Genomic DNA, 17,748 nt, shown 5'->3' on the forward strand with positions numbered 1-17,748 from the left:
AATTTCTTATTGTGGTATTTCCACTTGAATAGTAAGTACCCAAAAATCATCATCCTTTGCTTCCAATCCATAAGACTGAATATCTGCATTCTCTTGTTGAAGTATGTTCAACTTCCTCATCATCCTTTCCTTAAACAATAGATGCCCAATTGTGATGTTCAACATGGCATTCAACAATTGTTGAAAGAACTCATTCATATCCTGCTTATCTTCTGCAACAACATGCTCATAATTTTTCTGAACTTTCTGCAACTTCTCTATAACATCCTCATGAACGTCCTTCTGATCTTCCCAATTCAATGTTGGTTTGAGCTTAGCCTTAATTCTGGTCACTACCATAGCTTGCCTTTCTACACGTCTGTTATACAAGCGTAACAGTCACATGTACCAGTATTTCCTCGATGCCACTTTTCTCCTCAGGGATTATCTCCATGACCACCAAGTTTGCTTGTGGTACCGGCGGATCTTCTTGCCTTATTGGAGGATTAAAATTAGGTGACCCCCTCGGTGGTGGAACTTGATTGGCATTGTTCCTCAACCATGGTGGTAAACCCTCTCTTCCTCTACCTCGTTGATAATGTGGTGGCATGTTATCCCATCTTGGTGGATGCCCTCAAAAATCTCCCCTACCAGTTGGAGGTCTTCAATTCCTCCTCTGTTCATGTGGGTACCAATTCTAGTCCATTCTCTCTTATGCTTTTGTGTCCACCCGATTCACCGAAGGGCCTCGTAGTTGAGAGATTTGTGGTACATTTTCTTTGAACTTCCGATTATACCGGCAATTTACCGTTGCATGCCCAAGCTTATCACAAATCTCACAAAACGGTTTGATATCCTTACTATCTCAAGTCCCCAGAGTCTTCAACTGTTGAACCAAAGAACTAAGCTCCCCTACTTTCTCTTTCTTCTTTTTTAATTGCTTGCGAGCTTTTTTGGATTTCTTATCGTGCTTCCTTTGCTTTCCGTTCTTCTTCTTCTTTCTTGATGTTTTGGAATCCTCATCCTTAGAATCTTCCTCTGAATCTGTTTCTGAATCCGAATCATCGCTCTCATCTTCTGAATCCGAATACGTTTTCGTAACTGATCCCCCTATTCCTATAAGCCTCGGCCTCTTTTTGACTTTAAGTGCCAAATCAACCAACCCATCAAATCCCCCGGCCCCATCATAACTTGCCACTCCATTCTTCAACTCCTTCCTTAATCCCCGCATAAAATATATTGCCATCATCTCATTGGTTGGTTTTTCATACACTTCCAACCTGTTCAAGATTGTTTTAAATTTTGCGGCATAATTATCCACTTTCAACTTCTTCAGCTTTTTCGTTCTGGTCTTCCTTAACAATTCATTGGGCGTCTTCTCTCTTCGGAACCATCCCAAAAATGCAACCTTTAGTGCATCAAAATTTGCAAAAGTATTTTCTCGAAAGCCACTAAGCCACTGCATGGACTTCCCTTCCAAGGTTTCCTGCAAACTGATGCAATTTCTCTGGATCCACATACAAAAGGTCGTATCGCTGGCTGTCCATTTTGTTTGGAACTCATCTATATGACAATTAGGGTCTTCATTCTTTTTCCCCTTGAATGTCCCGAACGTGACCTTCAAATTTGAGATTTGTTCTGGTGCCACAATCATCCTCCTCTGTAGAGATCGGTTTCCTAAAATTGTTGGATTAAACACCAACTGCCTTCTTGTTGTAAGTGCCAATTCTCCAACAATCAGGGCAAAAAGGACGCGGTGCCTTGCTCTTTGTTCTCTTAAAAATCTTTCCTCCTTCGTGTCTAACTATGAATCATCTTCAGCCTCCTCGTCTATTGGTGTCTGCTCTCCATCATCCCTATCATATTTAAATGGGTCGGGTTGATCAAACGGAAGGTTATGCTCCTCCCATCCACACCCCCTTCTGCTAGTTTTCGGGCTACAGAGCGCGTGAAATACACATCCCCTAACCTTCTTGATTCCATATAGAACATACATTCCTCTCATTTGATTCTTGTCTATAGCTCGTTCTTAATCTGCTATGAACAAACAAAAACTCGTAGGATCACAGTGTTAACTTTAGTGATATACAAGCAATAAAACACACAGAAAACAGAACATACGCGCAGACTGAGATAAGATAAAACAAGATGCTTCTTCTTCATTGATGTGTGGAACAAGATTACAAAGGCTTTTTCTAGGAAACTAAATAGTGTAACTTTCGAGATCACGTGAGACCCCCAAGACAGCCACACAAATATTAAGATCAAAATAAATTTTAGACCTTAAATGTTATAAGTAATGGTTGGAATAAGTAATGACTGGTGGATATGCCTTTTACAAGGCTCTCAAGATGAAATCGTTCATTATTTTTTGTGAGCTCATTGGTAAACGGTTTTGTCTAAGGCACTTGAAGATAGATCTCTATTGTGATAAGGTTTAAGTTAAGAGTATGCAAAAAAGTGGGGCAATCCATCCAAAAATAATACCAGTGTGGGTATATTGATTTTTTTTTGAAATTTCAACGGTATTTTGGGAATTTCTACAACTTTCAAGGACATTTTGGTGATTTTCCCTTCGATAAATATACTGAAATTGATAGTCTTTTGCCTTGCGGTGGTCATCAAAGGTTCAATTTGCGTGTTATATGTTAGTTACTAGTTTATGGAGTATAATCAAGTGGTAATACTTCGGTTGTTGCTATATTGACATGGGTTTTCATCATTCGGACACCCTCCTCTCTAAGTGATACAGGAATGGTGGGAGGGGATCAAGGGCGGGCATGCTTTTGGTGGCGATGTGCAAGATCGCCACCGTAGATTTGCTGCCGGCTTCCATGGTTGCAGCTCTCACGCTCCATCCGATGCCTATGTGGATCTTCCAGCCGTGGGTTCAACCGGGCTTCGTTCCAAGCTCCATCCGTTGTGCATGGGGTCACTACTTAGCCCGTCGATTCCACCTATGCGCCAAAGAGTAGTAGCTGCTGGCGATGGAGGGCGCGACGCACCGAACCATCTCCACCAATGGAATCTCTATGCATTTTGTTGAAATGGGCGCAGGTGGGTGAGAGAGAGAGAGAGAGAGAGAGAGAGAGAGAGTGTTGGCTTCAAAGAAGAGATACCAATGTTGCCTAATTTGTGCAGGCCCAGTTGTATTATTTCTCCACGGCTTTCCAGAGGGGTGGTATGGATGGCGCAAGCAGATTCCTGTGTTTGCAAGAGCAGGATACCGTGCAATAGCCCCAGATATGCGTGGCTATGGAGATACCTCTGCACCTGAGGGTGTCAAAAATTACACCTACTTGCATATTGTGGGAGACTTAATCGGCTTGCTGGATGCTCTTCAAGTGGAAAAGGTATGTGTAAGCTGGATGCCTTCCCATACAGCTTTGAATTAAATTACATTCTCAGGAATATGTTATGGATCAACATTTTTGTAGGTATATCTGGTCACTCATGACTGGGGTGCAGTAATTGGGTGGAAATTTGCCCTCTTTCGTCCAGACCGAATCATCGCACTGGCATCCCTTAGTGTTTATTTTTTTCCACGGCACCCTTCTGGGAGCCTTGTGCAGTTGATGAGAGCTGCTGTCGGAGAAGATCATTACATCTGTCAATTTCAGGTATGCCTGGGGACATGTAGCTAGGCAAGTTCCACAAAGGGTGTCATTCTTATGTTGCAAAATCCATTTTTGCAGTACGCTAAGCCTTGAAACATATGCAAATAGATTTGCCAAAAAAACAGACCATCAGCATAGAACGGATGCTTGTTGTTTTGCATGAGGAGATATTGCAGTAGAAGCTCTTCTGTCAGAAAAGGCATAAGAGCCTCTTTTGCATGGTAATATTTTTGTCGAACTCTTGAAATTTTGATCTCCCCAGGCACCCAGTGAGATCGAAGCTAAGATTGAGCAAATTACACCAGAGCTCTTTCTCAGGAAATTGTATGGCGGTAAGCTGAACCATAAGTTGGAAGGTTTGAGCCAAACAAACGAGAAGGTGCTTCTTCCTGAGTGGACATCAGAGAAGGACCTTGCATACTACGTTTCCGAGTTTGCAAAGCATGGGTTCACTCCTGCACTAAATTATTACCGGGCTTTGGATCTGTAAGGCTCTGAATGTTTTTGTTTCTGAAGGGACTACTTATCTGTGTGTTGCATCAAACCTTAGTATGTATGCTTGGAAAATGTTTGATTTATGCTGGTCTTTTCTGTTGGGGCCAATACAATATGCAAATGCGTGCAGATGTTAATCTGTATGTTTGTTGAAAGCCCAGTTAGGATGAGCAATGCACCCATGCAAAAAGCTTGATGACATGTTGTACGTTTGTTAAAAGCTTGAGGAAATTCTGGTGTCGGCAACTATGAATGTAGGTCTTGGGAACTCGTAGCCGCATGGGCAGGAAGCAAGGTGACAGTTCCGACAATCTACATTGTTGGCGACCGAGATGTTGTCTACAATTTTGCTGGTGCCAAGGATTACATTAAACATGGAATGGCAACAGATGTTCCCTCACTTAAGGAGACCATAATTCTTGAAGGTGTGCACCATTTTTTGCAGTTAGAGCAACCAGAGGTGGTCAATGGTCACATTCTCAAGTTTTTCCAAGGCTTTCATGCTTTAGGAGCATAATGCTGCAATGCTAAATTGTGAAAACCATGATCCTTGGCATCTGCCAACATGGTGGGTGCTATCATATCACTCTTTGAACAATTTTGTGCTTTCAATTTCGTGTGCGGATTGTTATGTATGTCTCCTTAAACACCAGATTGCTGAAATATTGGAGGGATGTAAACTTGCAGTGATGAGGTCTCTCTCCTCCTTTGTAGTGATATTTAATATCCCACACAGGCACGCATACATACATTCATCACTTGTGCTTGTGAGTTGTGTAGTTTTGGTGCTTGCAGCAGAGACTAGTTGGACCAATTGCACATCTTCTGGGCGGTATGCGATGATGCAATGCCCCCACACACACACACACACACACACACACACACACACACAGAGAGAGCTGTAAGAAAGAAAAAACCATAATCAATGCGCTTGGAGGATGCAGTCAAGTAGCGCAACCCAAACCTGCCAACCACTGCAGGGCAGCATCTACAAGCTTGCACGAGTATGCTATTGAAACACAGAATATGTGCTAGAGCTCACCACACGAGCTTGAGTAGTAGGAAAGAGTGCAGAAAGGGGACATTCGTTGCTATTAATGGCGATCAACAATGAAAGCACTTACTGTGGATTAAAATAAGCGAAGATTGAGTAGTGACCATAATGTGCTCAAAGAGCTCTTTTTGCAGCAGACTCAGCTATCCCTCGTCTTTGTAGTGATAAAATAAAATGACTAACAAGACCCTTATCTCTATATGGGAGCGGCTAACAAGACCCTTATCTTCATGTGGGAGTGGCTATTTCTCCACTCTTAGGTTGAAAGGATATCAGTGATTAATAGATGTTGGATTCCATAGTTATGCTTACAATGGTACATAAAGTTGGGACAACTACAATCCATCTTTAATGAAATTTATTTTGTGATGTTCCTCAAGGCAGTGTGTTTTGGATACATTAAAGAGCGTTGGTAAGATGGTCACTCGCATGAAGAAGCCATAGAAGATGTTCTTTAGCAGTATCATTGATAGGGTCTCTTTTGTTCTTCTTCTCCTTGAGAGTTGTGTTTTCTTGTTTTCGTTCCTCCCTAATATGCTCCTTGATCAAGAATTAAGTATCCTTGCTCACTTCCTCATGGCGGCCTCAAGTATGTCATCTATGAGCTTCTTGTCTGCGTTCCCCTTTGTTAAGACAACATTGTGGTTAGTTCGGGAGGCAATACTAGGAGAGGCCATACTCTTACTAACCCTATGCTTGATGACTAGGTGCTTAAGCAAGTAGGGGGCCAAGTATCTTGGGCTTGAATGCCAACATGCAAGCCTACAAAGGAGGGGGTGAGCCATGCAAGTAGGGGATATAGTTGGATGACTTCTCTCTCTCCCAAAGGGCACCCCTTGCTCAAGAGGCAAGAAGGACACATGTCAAGCCCGTAGCTAGATTGCCCTCAAGGAGTGTCCAAAGTTGATTGGTTTGTCCCTAGAGAGATTCAATGAGTATTTAGCTAATTAAATTAATTGTTTAGGAATTTATCAAGCCCTCTCTCTCAAAGAGAAAAGGGGGACACTTGTCCGAAGACGGTACTGCTTGACTTGACCTAGGCTTGTGATTGGCTAGGCTTGAGAGGGCCAATGAGAAAAAAGCATGAGCTAGAAAGAGGGGTCGACCCTAGCAACTAGGGGGCTTGCTTGCAGGGTACTCTCTCTCTCTCTCTCTCTCTCTCTCTCTCTCTCTCTCATTGTGTGAAGTGCAAAGTGCAAGAGCTCCATATCTTTCTCCAAGCTTGTTGAGAGTTGAGAGCCTACACTCTTGGCTATGGAATGCAAATCCAACAAAGACCCATGCTTCAATGTGTGCTTAAGCTTGACATCTTCTTCGTCTTCATTACTATGCTATTATGCTATGCTAAGCAAGAAGAGTGATGATAAATGAGGAACTATTTCTTTCTCCTATGACTGTTTCTTCTTCCTCTTCCCTACCTTCATTCCCCACTAGTTCTCTCCATCTTCAAAGGTGTTTGAGGCCGTGGGACTGAGACTAGGGATGGTTAATGCTTTTTACCAAGGATTGTGTTATGCTTGTGATGCTTGAAGTTTCCCATCTTCATTGCATCACCTACGTCACAAAGAACACAAAGATTGTATTGTACTAAATCTCTCTTGATGGGAGAATCTATAATACAAAAGCCTATTGGAGGGGGGATTGGCTCTACATAAAAGTATTGTTCATGCCAAGTTAATTAAGTATAATGGTTATGTTGTTACCGCTAATTAAGTTCACCCTCTGTATTCTCAAAGTAGTCTCTCAAAAATGCTCACTCGAATTCTCTGTATGCCGTTATTCTCGAAAAGAGTATCTATCTTCTCAACTATGTTGACACTTTTGGTGCTACCGACAAAGTATTGGCCTTCATGTAGCGATTTGATGCAGCCTTTGGAGACGAGGGCTTCACCGAGTCCTCCAAGCTACGCCATGTAGCTATGCACTTCCATAAATATGCTCGTCAATGGTGGGCTAGCCTTTGTGGCAACAACGAAGCCCCAAAGACATGGAAAACTCTACAAGTTTCCATCATGAAGCAATTTCTTGCAAGCTATACAAAAAACAAAGTTCTTACCGAATGGCGTAGTTTAAGGCTGCTCTCCAACGAGTCTATCCACAAATATGTAGACAAGTTTTTGGATTTATATCTCAAGGCTACTGTCTTTTAAAAGATAGACTTCGCCGAGCAAAAGCAGCAATTCTGTGCGGGTTACCTGAAGAGATGGCCGAGTACATCAACGTCTAACGGCTTGGTTCTTTCATCGAAGTAATCCACCACACTATGGTTCCTTCATGCGTCAATTTTCAACAAGAAGCTAGAAGGAATGCCAGGCCCATGGAAAGCAAAGACAAAAGTGATGCAAAGGGAAAAAACAATGCCCAAAATTTTTCCCAAGGTAATTCCAACAACAACAACAATCGGTCCAAGGAGAAGGGAATTTACGAAGGTAAAAATAAACTCTCTTTTGAAGAGTTTGAAGCTTTTCATAAGGACCACAAATGTTTTAAGTGAAGGAACTGTCCAGGAGAGAAGAGGAAGGAGAAGAGCACACGACACACAGATATGGGTGGGGAGACTCAATCAGTAAGCAGCCCCCTATACACTTATGCTATGTATAAGGTATACAAGTCGGTGGGCGCCCAGACTCTGTGCGGTCGGGCAAGGCACAGACGCCTATACCCCAACAACCTCCTACTTAAAGGCGATTGTGCCTTAAGCAAGGGAACCTAGACTAAAGACTACAAAAGGCGAGAGAAAATCGCTCTCAACTGATGCCCATTGGTTGGCTGTGATCATGTGCATCCGGTTGTTCTGCTCCTATGTAAGTCCATACACCACCAGACGCACTATGCCATCATCAGCCAACAAACGACTGACAACCCCAACTGCAAATGCTCCCACTGTAGCTGCGATATCCGGTCTCAAGATCAGCATCTCATACATGAGACCACCGAATGCCGATGCAATGCTAGCGGGCCCTGCTATCTCTACGGAGCATGCATCAATATATATATCCCTGAAAATAGGCATCTCTGACTGACAAGGCGTGTCAGCCACATTCATCTCCTGATTGTCCGCAAAAGATGCATTAACCTATCGTGCAACCTCAGAGCAAACCAACTGCTCTAGGTGTCTGCTGGAAGACATATCCTGCACAACTATATCCCCATGTTCACTGTCGAGCATAGAAATGAATGATTGCATAATCGCTGACGTCTCAGCCTCCTTTGCAATCATCCACTATAAACATGACCACTCAATCTGCTGTGACTCACTAGAGATCTCATGCTCTAACTCCTTATGCATAGACTCTTGCACAACTTCCTCCTGTCGTGACTCATTAGAGCAAGACCGCTCTACTTGTCTATCCTGCATAGAAGTATCTCGCACAACTGACTCTCTGCTTTGCTCAGTGACTAGCAAAGCATGTATGTCTGACTCTGTCACCTCTCTGTGTGACTGCTCAAGTCGTGCCCCAACTGTGTGCACAACGAGCTCACTACTCTGCACTCCATGCAAAGCACCCTGCAACCCACAAGCACAAGAGACTCGCCTGCTCTCTCGCTGTCTACCTGGCTGCATGATCACAGAGACAACACTGTCTCTCCCGTGATCCACATGCAATAGGTAACCTGGACCACTTCTGGCACCTCTCGCAATCACTAGCGAACCCAAATGCATCACAAAATCTTGCTCTCGAACCGAAATCTCACGGCTCACATAGCCTCAAGTGCATCAGCCCAGAGAGAATCCGTCTCTCTATCTCTCTCTGGCTCTCCTAAATCCAATCTGTGAATCTCTTACCCGGAGCGTAGCTTCTCACGCAGTAACACTTGCTCGTAGCTACACCTGTGCTAAAATGCAATCATACATGCTCTTCTCTGCAACCATAATGACAACGGGTAAGCTGTCTGCAGACAACAAAGAAAACAACAGAGCCCAAAACTGTCCTGAAAAACAGTCTCTGTGTTTTTAATTTCAGACCCACCTGCACTCCGAATCAGAAAACAATTCCTTCTACAAAGTCGTAGAGCTTGAAGCCAGATCCATTTTGAACAAAAAAGTTTTGGAATCGGAGCTTTGTAGCTCAAGTTATGAGCAAAACAGTGGACTGCTGTCAAACTGTCAAAAACTGAACGACTTTCTTCTGTGCTTCTTTGAGCTCATAGAAAGGCTCAAACTCACTTCCCACCTCGATGCGTGAGCTAAATGCATCAATCTCACAATGCTTCCATGTCTATGGAAGCTCCAAGCTCCAATTTGTCGTCGATGTAGCCGTTGCAAAGCTTGCCGAGAAGAGGGAAAATGCTGTACACAGTGGCCTGTAGAGGAACTGTGGATTGATCTGTAGAGGAACTGTGGATTGATCTGTGAGAACTAGGAAGCTCCTGAGAGCTCTCTTGCAAGCCTCTGTATGGCTACCCACAAGCCTCCTCTATTTCTTTGCTCAGATCTGTGACCTCTCCACCATAGTCGATGAGTTCATCGCGAAGCCGTCCATCTACGCTCTTACACCTGTCGCTCTGATACCAATTGAAGGAACTGTGCAGGAGAGAAGAGGAAGGAGAAGAGCACACGACACACAGATATGGGTAGGGAGACTCAATCAGTAAGTAGCCCCCTATACACTTATGCTATGTATAAGGTATACAAGTCAGTGGGCGTCCAGACTCTGGGTGGCCGGGCAAGGCACATGCACCTATACCCCAACATTAAGTGTGGGGAGCAAGGACATGGCTATCTTTCTTATCCCAAAAGAGAAATGACGCAATGAGACTCCTAGAGCTTCCACGATCGAAACTCCAAAAGAGGATACTCATTGCAAAGGATCACCTCTCTCCTATGCTTGGGTAAAGCTAAGGGAGCATGATGCCTTCATCTTGTTTGATCCTGGATCTACTCACAATTTCATATCAACGGAGTTGGCCACTAAGTTGGGCATTCAAGCTTTCGAGATGGGAGATATTGTAACTGCCGACGATGGAGATTTCAAGGAAAAGCAAGCCTCTGTTACTCTGTTGATTGGGAAGTTGAGGCTTCATGTCCAAAGCTACATTGACAAAGAAGACTTTTTAATCTCTCCTCTCCAACATGAGGATGTTATCCTAGGGGCACCATGGTTCAACCGCATGGCTGCCAACATGAAGTTCCCTGAAAGGAGAATCTACTTTACCTACAAGGAAAAGAGTATGTATATAGATGCTAGTGAGTCCGGTCGTACTAAACCACTTGTAAATTCACATGCTTTTGATAAGTCAGTGAAAAGCTCAGTTTTTACGTACATGATTTTTGTCAAAGAGTCTCTAAATGATGCTACTGTTTTAACAAAGCAAAGTGCCAGGAATCAAGAAGAATTAGACTTGTCTAATTTTCTAAATGGATTCCAAGATGTGTTCATCAATGATATCCCTATGGACTTGGATGATGGCCATCGAATTGAGCTCCTACCAAGAAGCTCACCGCATAACAAGCCTCCTTATCGAGTTTCTCAAGCTTAACAAGAGGAGATCATGAGGCAAGTACAAGAATTGATAGACAAAGGGATAACGAGGCCTATCTCCTCTCCCTTTTGTTCGCCAGTCCTTTTAGTGAAAAAGAAAGATGGTACATACCGCATGGTGTGGACTGTCGAGCACTAAACCATATCACTATCAAAAACAAACTTCCCGTACCGCGGGTAGAAGATCTATTTGATAAGCTACAAGGTTCGACCTACTTCAATAGGATTGACCTTAAAAGTGGTTATTATCAAATAAGGATAGTGAATGAAGATATCCTAAAGACCGTGTTCTATACAATGTTTGGTCTTTATGAATATTTAGTCATGCATTTAGCCTTGACTAATGCACCAGCCACATTCAATTGTATAATGGGGAAGATCTATTCGATAAGCTACAAGGTTCGACCTACTTCAATATGATTGACCTTAAAAGTGGCTATTATCAAATAAGGATAGTGAATGAAGATATCCTAAAGACCGTGTTCCATACAACGTTTGGTCTTTATGAATATTTAGTCATGCCTTTTGGCTTGACTAATGCACCGGCCACATTCAATCGTTTAATGGAGAAAATATTTAGACCCTACCGCAAATTTACTGGATCAGCCTCTGTTGAGAGATGGATATAGCCTTCTTAATCTTTTGAAAAGATTCTTGTATGACACGGCTATACTCATTAGTAGAAAAGATCTTCCCATGTACTTGAAGTAGCAAGGGACTTTTAGGTCTTCTCTCTATGATCTCAAAAGGTGCCTTTCTCATAGTAGTAAGGACAATATTATTGTACGCATACTCTACAAGGGGTAAGTACTTTTCCCATTGTGAGCGTTGATCTACTTCCGTAACATAAGTCTTTAGTAGATCGAGAGTCGTAAGATTGGCTATCTCACTTTGGCCATCCATTTGTGGGTGATAGGCCGAAGAGAAATTCAATCTTGTACCTAGATTTTCATAGAGAGCTTTCCAAAAATTACTGGTTATTCTAGGATCTCTATCTGACACGATGGATGTTGGAAATCCATGGTGTTTGAAAATCTGAGATATGAAGAGAGTTGCCATTTGGTGTGCCTTAATAATCTTTTTGATAGGAATAAAGTGTACTTGCTTTGCTAAACCTGTCGACTATTCTCCATATTCATGTATTCCCATGGATAGACTTGGGTAATCCAAAGATAAAATCCATTGGTATACTCTCCCATGGTGAATTAGGGATTGGAAATGGCTAGAGTAATCCACGTTGCTTCCCTCTATCATTCTTGGTCTTTTGGCATACCATACATTTTGAAACATACTCTTGTTTGTTCACTTCATGGTAGGCCAATAGAAGTACGTCTCTACTCCTCAAAGAGTAGGTTGAATACCTCTATGCCCCGCATAGGTAGGAGCATGGGATTCTTACATGAATTTCTCACAAAGGGACTGGGTAACACATCGCCTATTTCCATAGAGAAGATAAGCATCCTGCAAGGTGAATGCATAGCCTATTTCCATGGAGAAGATAACCATCCTCCAAGGTGAATGGTTTCTCTTTCTTCCCCAAAGCAAGGGCTGACATATGTTTTTAAATTCAAGGTCAATAGCATACTCATTTATCATAGAAGATAGATAATTGTGAGTTGCTATAGACACCACATTGACTTTTGGTTGTCATGAAAGTGCATCGGCCACTTGATTATGCTTACCAACAATGTGAGCAATATGAAAATAAAACTGCGAAAGAAAATTTCCCCACCTGATTTATTTGTCGGAAAGCTTGGTTTGCATCATGAAGTACTTGAGACTTTGGTGGTCCGTTCGCAAAACAAATGGAGTCCCCAATAAATAGTGCTTCCATGTGTCTATGGAAAAACTCCTATGGACCATCAAAAGTATTATGCTAAACTAGCAAAAAGATACTATGGTCCTTTTCAAATCTTGAAGCCAATCAATGGCATGGCTTACCAATCTTATTGTCTTATCTCAAGGTGTGGAATGGCTTGAACAGGTTGTCCCATCAATGCTTGGGCAACCTCTATCAATTTTTTACACATTTTTCACCTTTGTTTCTGAACTTTTGGGTAGAGATAGGTCATCTATCTTTTCTCTAAATCTTTGTGTAGCCTCATATGCTTGCGCAATAAGGCATCTAATGGCTCCAAGTCCTTGTCTACCAACATAGATCCTCATGCACTAAATGTTGGGGTTTTGTTTGGTTCTACCATGCAAGCTTCCTTTACCTGGTGTTCTTTCAATTGTTCTTATGCTTGAGAGAGCTTCACTACCATGGTTGCTTGTTTGAGTTCTTGTTTTGCTTTCATCTTTCTTCTCATGGTCTTCTAAGATTTAGCTGAGTCCTAATGGATTTAACATTTGTGTCCATTGGGTTTCTCTTCATTTCTCTTTTCATTAATGGATTCTCAAGCATGGGCTCTTGTTACCAGATTGATAGCGGCAATTTTCTCTATAGTTGAACCACTTGAACTTGGTAGAATGCCTATTATGTTCATTGGTGTCTTTCTTGCTCTATTAGGGTGCTTTGAGCAATACAAGAATGAGATGTGTTTTGCCACATTCTAGAAAATCTTACATATATTCTCACTATTTCTCCCTTATGTGAGCAATTATTGGCCTAGTGATCATCGTCACACTCATAGCATGGTCTTATCTATTGAGGTTGTTATTGTGGTAGTGATGGCTGCCCTTGCCTTGGTGAATATGCATTTGATTTGTTATTTAGGTTGGATATGAACATCAAAGTATTCTCACTCATCAAGTATTGATCCCTTGCTAGTTGATACATGTATTATGGTTGGATACTTGGATTCCTGTGCTTACATGAAGAATAGGAATCTCTCCCATATGGAATGGTTTCTGTAGCTACACCATAAACTTCACCAAGCTCTTCATATTATTCTAAAATTGGCCCTAGAGCTTGGTTTTCATGTGGTTCAATGAGCTAAGTGAATCTAATAACAACTCATTTGCTTAAGAACTGGATTTTGTTGTCTTAGCACTAGATGTAGCTTCTTGAGCCTAACATTATTGTGTCCCACTGGATATCTTGATGGTGGTGGTTGATTGATAGATAGAGGATTGTAAGGTTTCTCTTTAACAAAATTTCCCTATAGCAATCCCTAATTTTAAGGGATTAAATCTAATGTTGTGGAGGATTAAAGGGACAAGAGAATTCATGAAGCTAGTTTTAATGGGCTTCTCTATCCATTTTTTTAGGCCCCACTTCTATCCACCATTCAAAACCTCTCCACATTTCTTCAATATGTTGGCAAAGGAGAGGTAGGCTTGCCAGGTTATTGTAAGCGGCTAGCCATCTATGGGTGCAAGTGATTCTTTGCATTGGTGGATGTGCCAAATGTAACAAAAAAGTAACTCCATAAAATAATATTACTATCACATTATTATAATCTTGAAATATATCTATAGAGCACTTTAGCACAGCACATTTGCATTACAATAAAAAGTCACCTCTCCAAAGAGAGAGGCTACAACCCTCAAAAAGAAGAAGTCCATCATTTAAAGCTTGACAACACCATTGCACACTTAAAAGAAACACCATTGTATCTTCAAAAGGATAATTTTTGAACTTAATAAGATACCGTCTGATAATCTTACCATGTTTTAGTAGTTTGTCTTCATGCCAAAGGATATCTTTGGGTTGTAGCCCCTCTTCTTGGTCTTTGATTTCTTGAGGGTCTTCAATAATTGGCTCTCTTGGTGTCTCTCCTTTGTAGGGCTTAAGTAGGCTCACATGAAAAGCATTGTGTATGAGCCAATGGCAAACCAAAAGTTCAACTTAACAAACAAGTGGTTACAACATCAAAGAGGATAGTAAATCATATCTGATGGCACCTATCCTTGAGATTGAGGAACCATGACCAAATGAATTATGGGAATCCATTAGGAACATAAAGAAGGGATGTGTGACTCACCAATGTTCCCCAGTCCTTGAGATAAATCTAGAGCATGAGCACCAAAACCTAGAATTTGAGTCACAATGACATTTGGTGCTATGGCATCCAAAGAGAGAAAACCACGCACATTGAGGACTCTATCATCATGTATGGGAGAGCATGAAAAGAGTTCTAACGTGGTTGTAACCTTACAATGGAAAACAATGCCTAAGATGATTGATTCAAGGATTTTACAAAAGTTATTGTCTACTCCTATTTAGTCCTTATTGAATGCACAATTATGCTATCTGAATCGCTAAATATAAGACCACAAGTATGGGCCAAAGAGGGATTTTTTTGGAAAAGATGGAAATTAGTTTTCCATTCAAACACATAGGTTCAGAGCCCAAGAAAACAAAACACACAAAACAAAAGAGCACAGAGCTAGTGTCTATAAATAAGGTGGGACAATATTGTGAAGGCGAAGAAAGAAACACTACCCTACCCATGAAATACAAAACCCCAAAAACATTGGCTATTCTTGATAGTGGAGAGGGTGTAGCCATAGATACAAAAGAAATATATATATATTTTAAAAGCTAATCCTACAAAAGACACACATGAAATTACAAGTAGCAAATGGCTATGTGGAAATGCCTATGGGAATCTTAGAGAAAATAGTAGTCACATCCGGTGGCATTGAATAAAAACAATGTTTGTGATTGTGGATTTTTGAAATGACAAAAATTTTGACATTATATTGGGATTTCCATTTACGTGACAGCTATAATGGTTCAAAATTGGGGTTATGATCATATCTACTTGAGATATAAGGAGATGACTAGACGAGAATGAGCCTCTGTAAGAATGATCATTTATACAAAAATGTCAGTTGAACACCCATTGAGGAGTTTAACTTGGCCATGATAAGTGAACCTAAAATTCCTGATGGCTTCAAACAAAAACTCACATTTGGGTATGTGGGGCATTTGGTTGTAGTAATCTCCTCAATGAAGACTGTAAATTAAAAAGATCAATGGAGGCTGAGGCCAATATAGTTGAGCCTTTTCTCGAGGAGTGTTGAACCTCTTGAGTGGATTCAGATACTAGCCACCTTGGATGCATGTGTAAAAGAATCATCCCTACTAACTTTTGTGAAAAAGATGGATACGACATTATTTCCTTCTAGATGGTTGGAATAAATTGAGAGATCCCGGATAACAACAAAAAGGAGTGTCCAAAAGATGTACCATGTAGATGAGTGAGGGATGAGATTTCAATAAGATATCTCTTCGAGGCAAAGGAAATCTTCAATGATTTCTTGATTTCTATAGAATCATACCGTTACAAAAGGACGTAGATGAAGAAAAAATTGGTATATCATAAGCCAAAGACTTGATTTTGAGAAACGAGGACAAGTTCTATGACTTTCTTAGCCAAAAATAAAAATACAAGCATGATAAAAAGAAAAACAAGACAAACAATAGGAAACCAAAAGGGAGAATCCCATGCCAACACTAATGGGAAAAATGCATTATTTGATGCTCTTGGGCATAATAGATTGTGTTCAAGATAAAATCACTGAGAAGTATGTCAATCGCTTAACAAAACAACAAGAAAACCCAGGGAGGAGGAGACTAAAACCTAAGATAACCAATACAAAGACATTGAACAAAAAAACCCAAAGTTGAGGGTAGAAAGAAATACCAAAAGTTGAAATACACCTTAAGAGAGATTTGGGAAATGAAGACGGAAAGTGAGGAAGACATAAAGTGGGATCAAATTAGTCTTCCACCCCACTACAAAATGTACTCAATTCAAAATAGAAGGATTGTGATACTACAACCCATGAGAGAAGTAAAGGAACCAGGGACATCCTATGATGGGCCTCAAGAGAATTGACCTACTAGAGCTAAGAGAGGAGTTTAGGCCAACACACATTACAAATGACCTTACCCATGAAGAAGAAGAAATATTAATCGCAGTGCTCAAGATGTATTTGCTTGGTCATATAGAGATATTAAAGGAGTGGATTTTGAGTACACTATTCCTCTTAAGGGTGATGCAAAACCAAGTAGACAGGGTCTATACATGTACAATAAGACATTTTCCAAAAAGATCAAACAAGAATAGACACACTGAAAGAGATCAAATTTGTGTATAAAATTGAGCACATAGATTTACCAATTGTGGTTGTGCCCAAGAAAATGGGAAACCAAGAGTGTGCATTAACCTTAAAAATGTAAATGTTGCTATCATCAGAGACAATTATCCTCTTTCCACAATAGACCATGTGTTATAAAGAGTGGCTAACAAGGGGGCTTACATTTTTTAGATGGATTTTTTCAGGTTATTACCAATTGGAAATCATACTTGAAGTCCAACACAAAATAGCCTTTGCCAATGAATGGGGTATCTACGCTTATAGCATCATTCCATTTGGCCTAACCAATTCTCCAACAACTTTCGTGATTGATGAGTCACACATTCAGAGAATATCTATGAATATTTTGAGAAATCTATATGGATGACTTGTGTGTTCATTCCTTGTTGCAAGAGGACCACATCGAGCATTTGAGATAAGCATTTCAAAAGTTTAGAACCTATAAAATCTACTTGAACCTTGAAAAATGTGTCTTCATGGTAAGACGAGAAATTATTTTTGGCCACGATTTGTTAAAGAATGGAATAACCAGTAATTTGAGAAAAATTAAGATGATTGTATAATTTTTTAGAACCACAATAGTGAAAGAGGTAAAATCCTTTACGAGCCATCATGGATATTATTATAGATCTAGCTACAAGTATGTAATTGTTGCAAAGCCTCTTTATCAATTGATCACAGACTTTGATTGTACACAGAAATGTGAAAAATCTTTTCAATAGTAGTTGAAGAATTTTGTCATTTTAGCTCCAAACTTGAAAGCTCCTGATTAAACAAATATTTTTCATGTCCACATTGATGCATCAACTTATGCAATAGGGTGCATACTAGATGCTATAGCTAGATGAGGTCAAGATGGATTTCCACACTTCATATACTAGTAGGCATCTAAATAGTGTTGAAAAGAATTGCACCACCATTGAGCAAAGAAGGGTTGGGGATGATCTACACAATTAAAAAGTTTAGAAACTATCTTGGCAAACCAATTCACCTTCTTTCTAGATCATCAAGCCTTGTTGTATCTAGTGAATAAACCCTACAATACAATATGTATTATCAGATGGTTTAT

The 17,748-nt window shown here is 40.7% G+C and overlaps 1 protein-coding gene across 1 annotated transcript; it reads left to right on the forward strand.

Annotated features, from left to right (window-relative positions):
* Window positions 1-2,776: 2,776 nt before the first annotated feature.
* Window positions 2,777-4,781, forward strand: LOC147464277 (epoxide hydrolase 3-like). Its single transcript, XM_086513825.1, has 5 exons — window positions 2,777-3,036; window positions 3,121-3,332; window positions 3,417-3,599; window positions 3,859-4,082; window positions 4,350-4,781. Exons 1-5 carry the CDS (start codon window positions 2,967-2,969, stop codon window positions 4,606-4,608), a joined length of 948 nt encoding a protein of 315 aa, XP_086369951.1. The 5' UTR covers window positions 2,777-2,966; the 3' UTR covers window positions 4,609-4,781.
* Window positions 4,782-17,748: the final 12,967 nt, after the last annotated feature.

Source organism: Adiantum capillus-veneris, chromosome 1 (assembly GCF_014529385.1).
Source record: "Adiantum capillus-veneris isolate H3 chromosome 1, ASM1452938v2, whole genome shotgun sequence".
Taxonomy (NCBI): Eukaryota; Viridiplantae; Streptophyta; class Polypodiopsida; order Polypodiales; family Pteridaceae; genus Adiantum; species Adiantum capillus-veneris.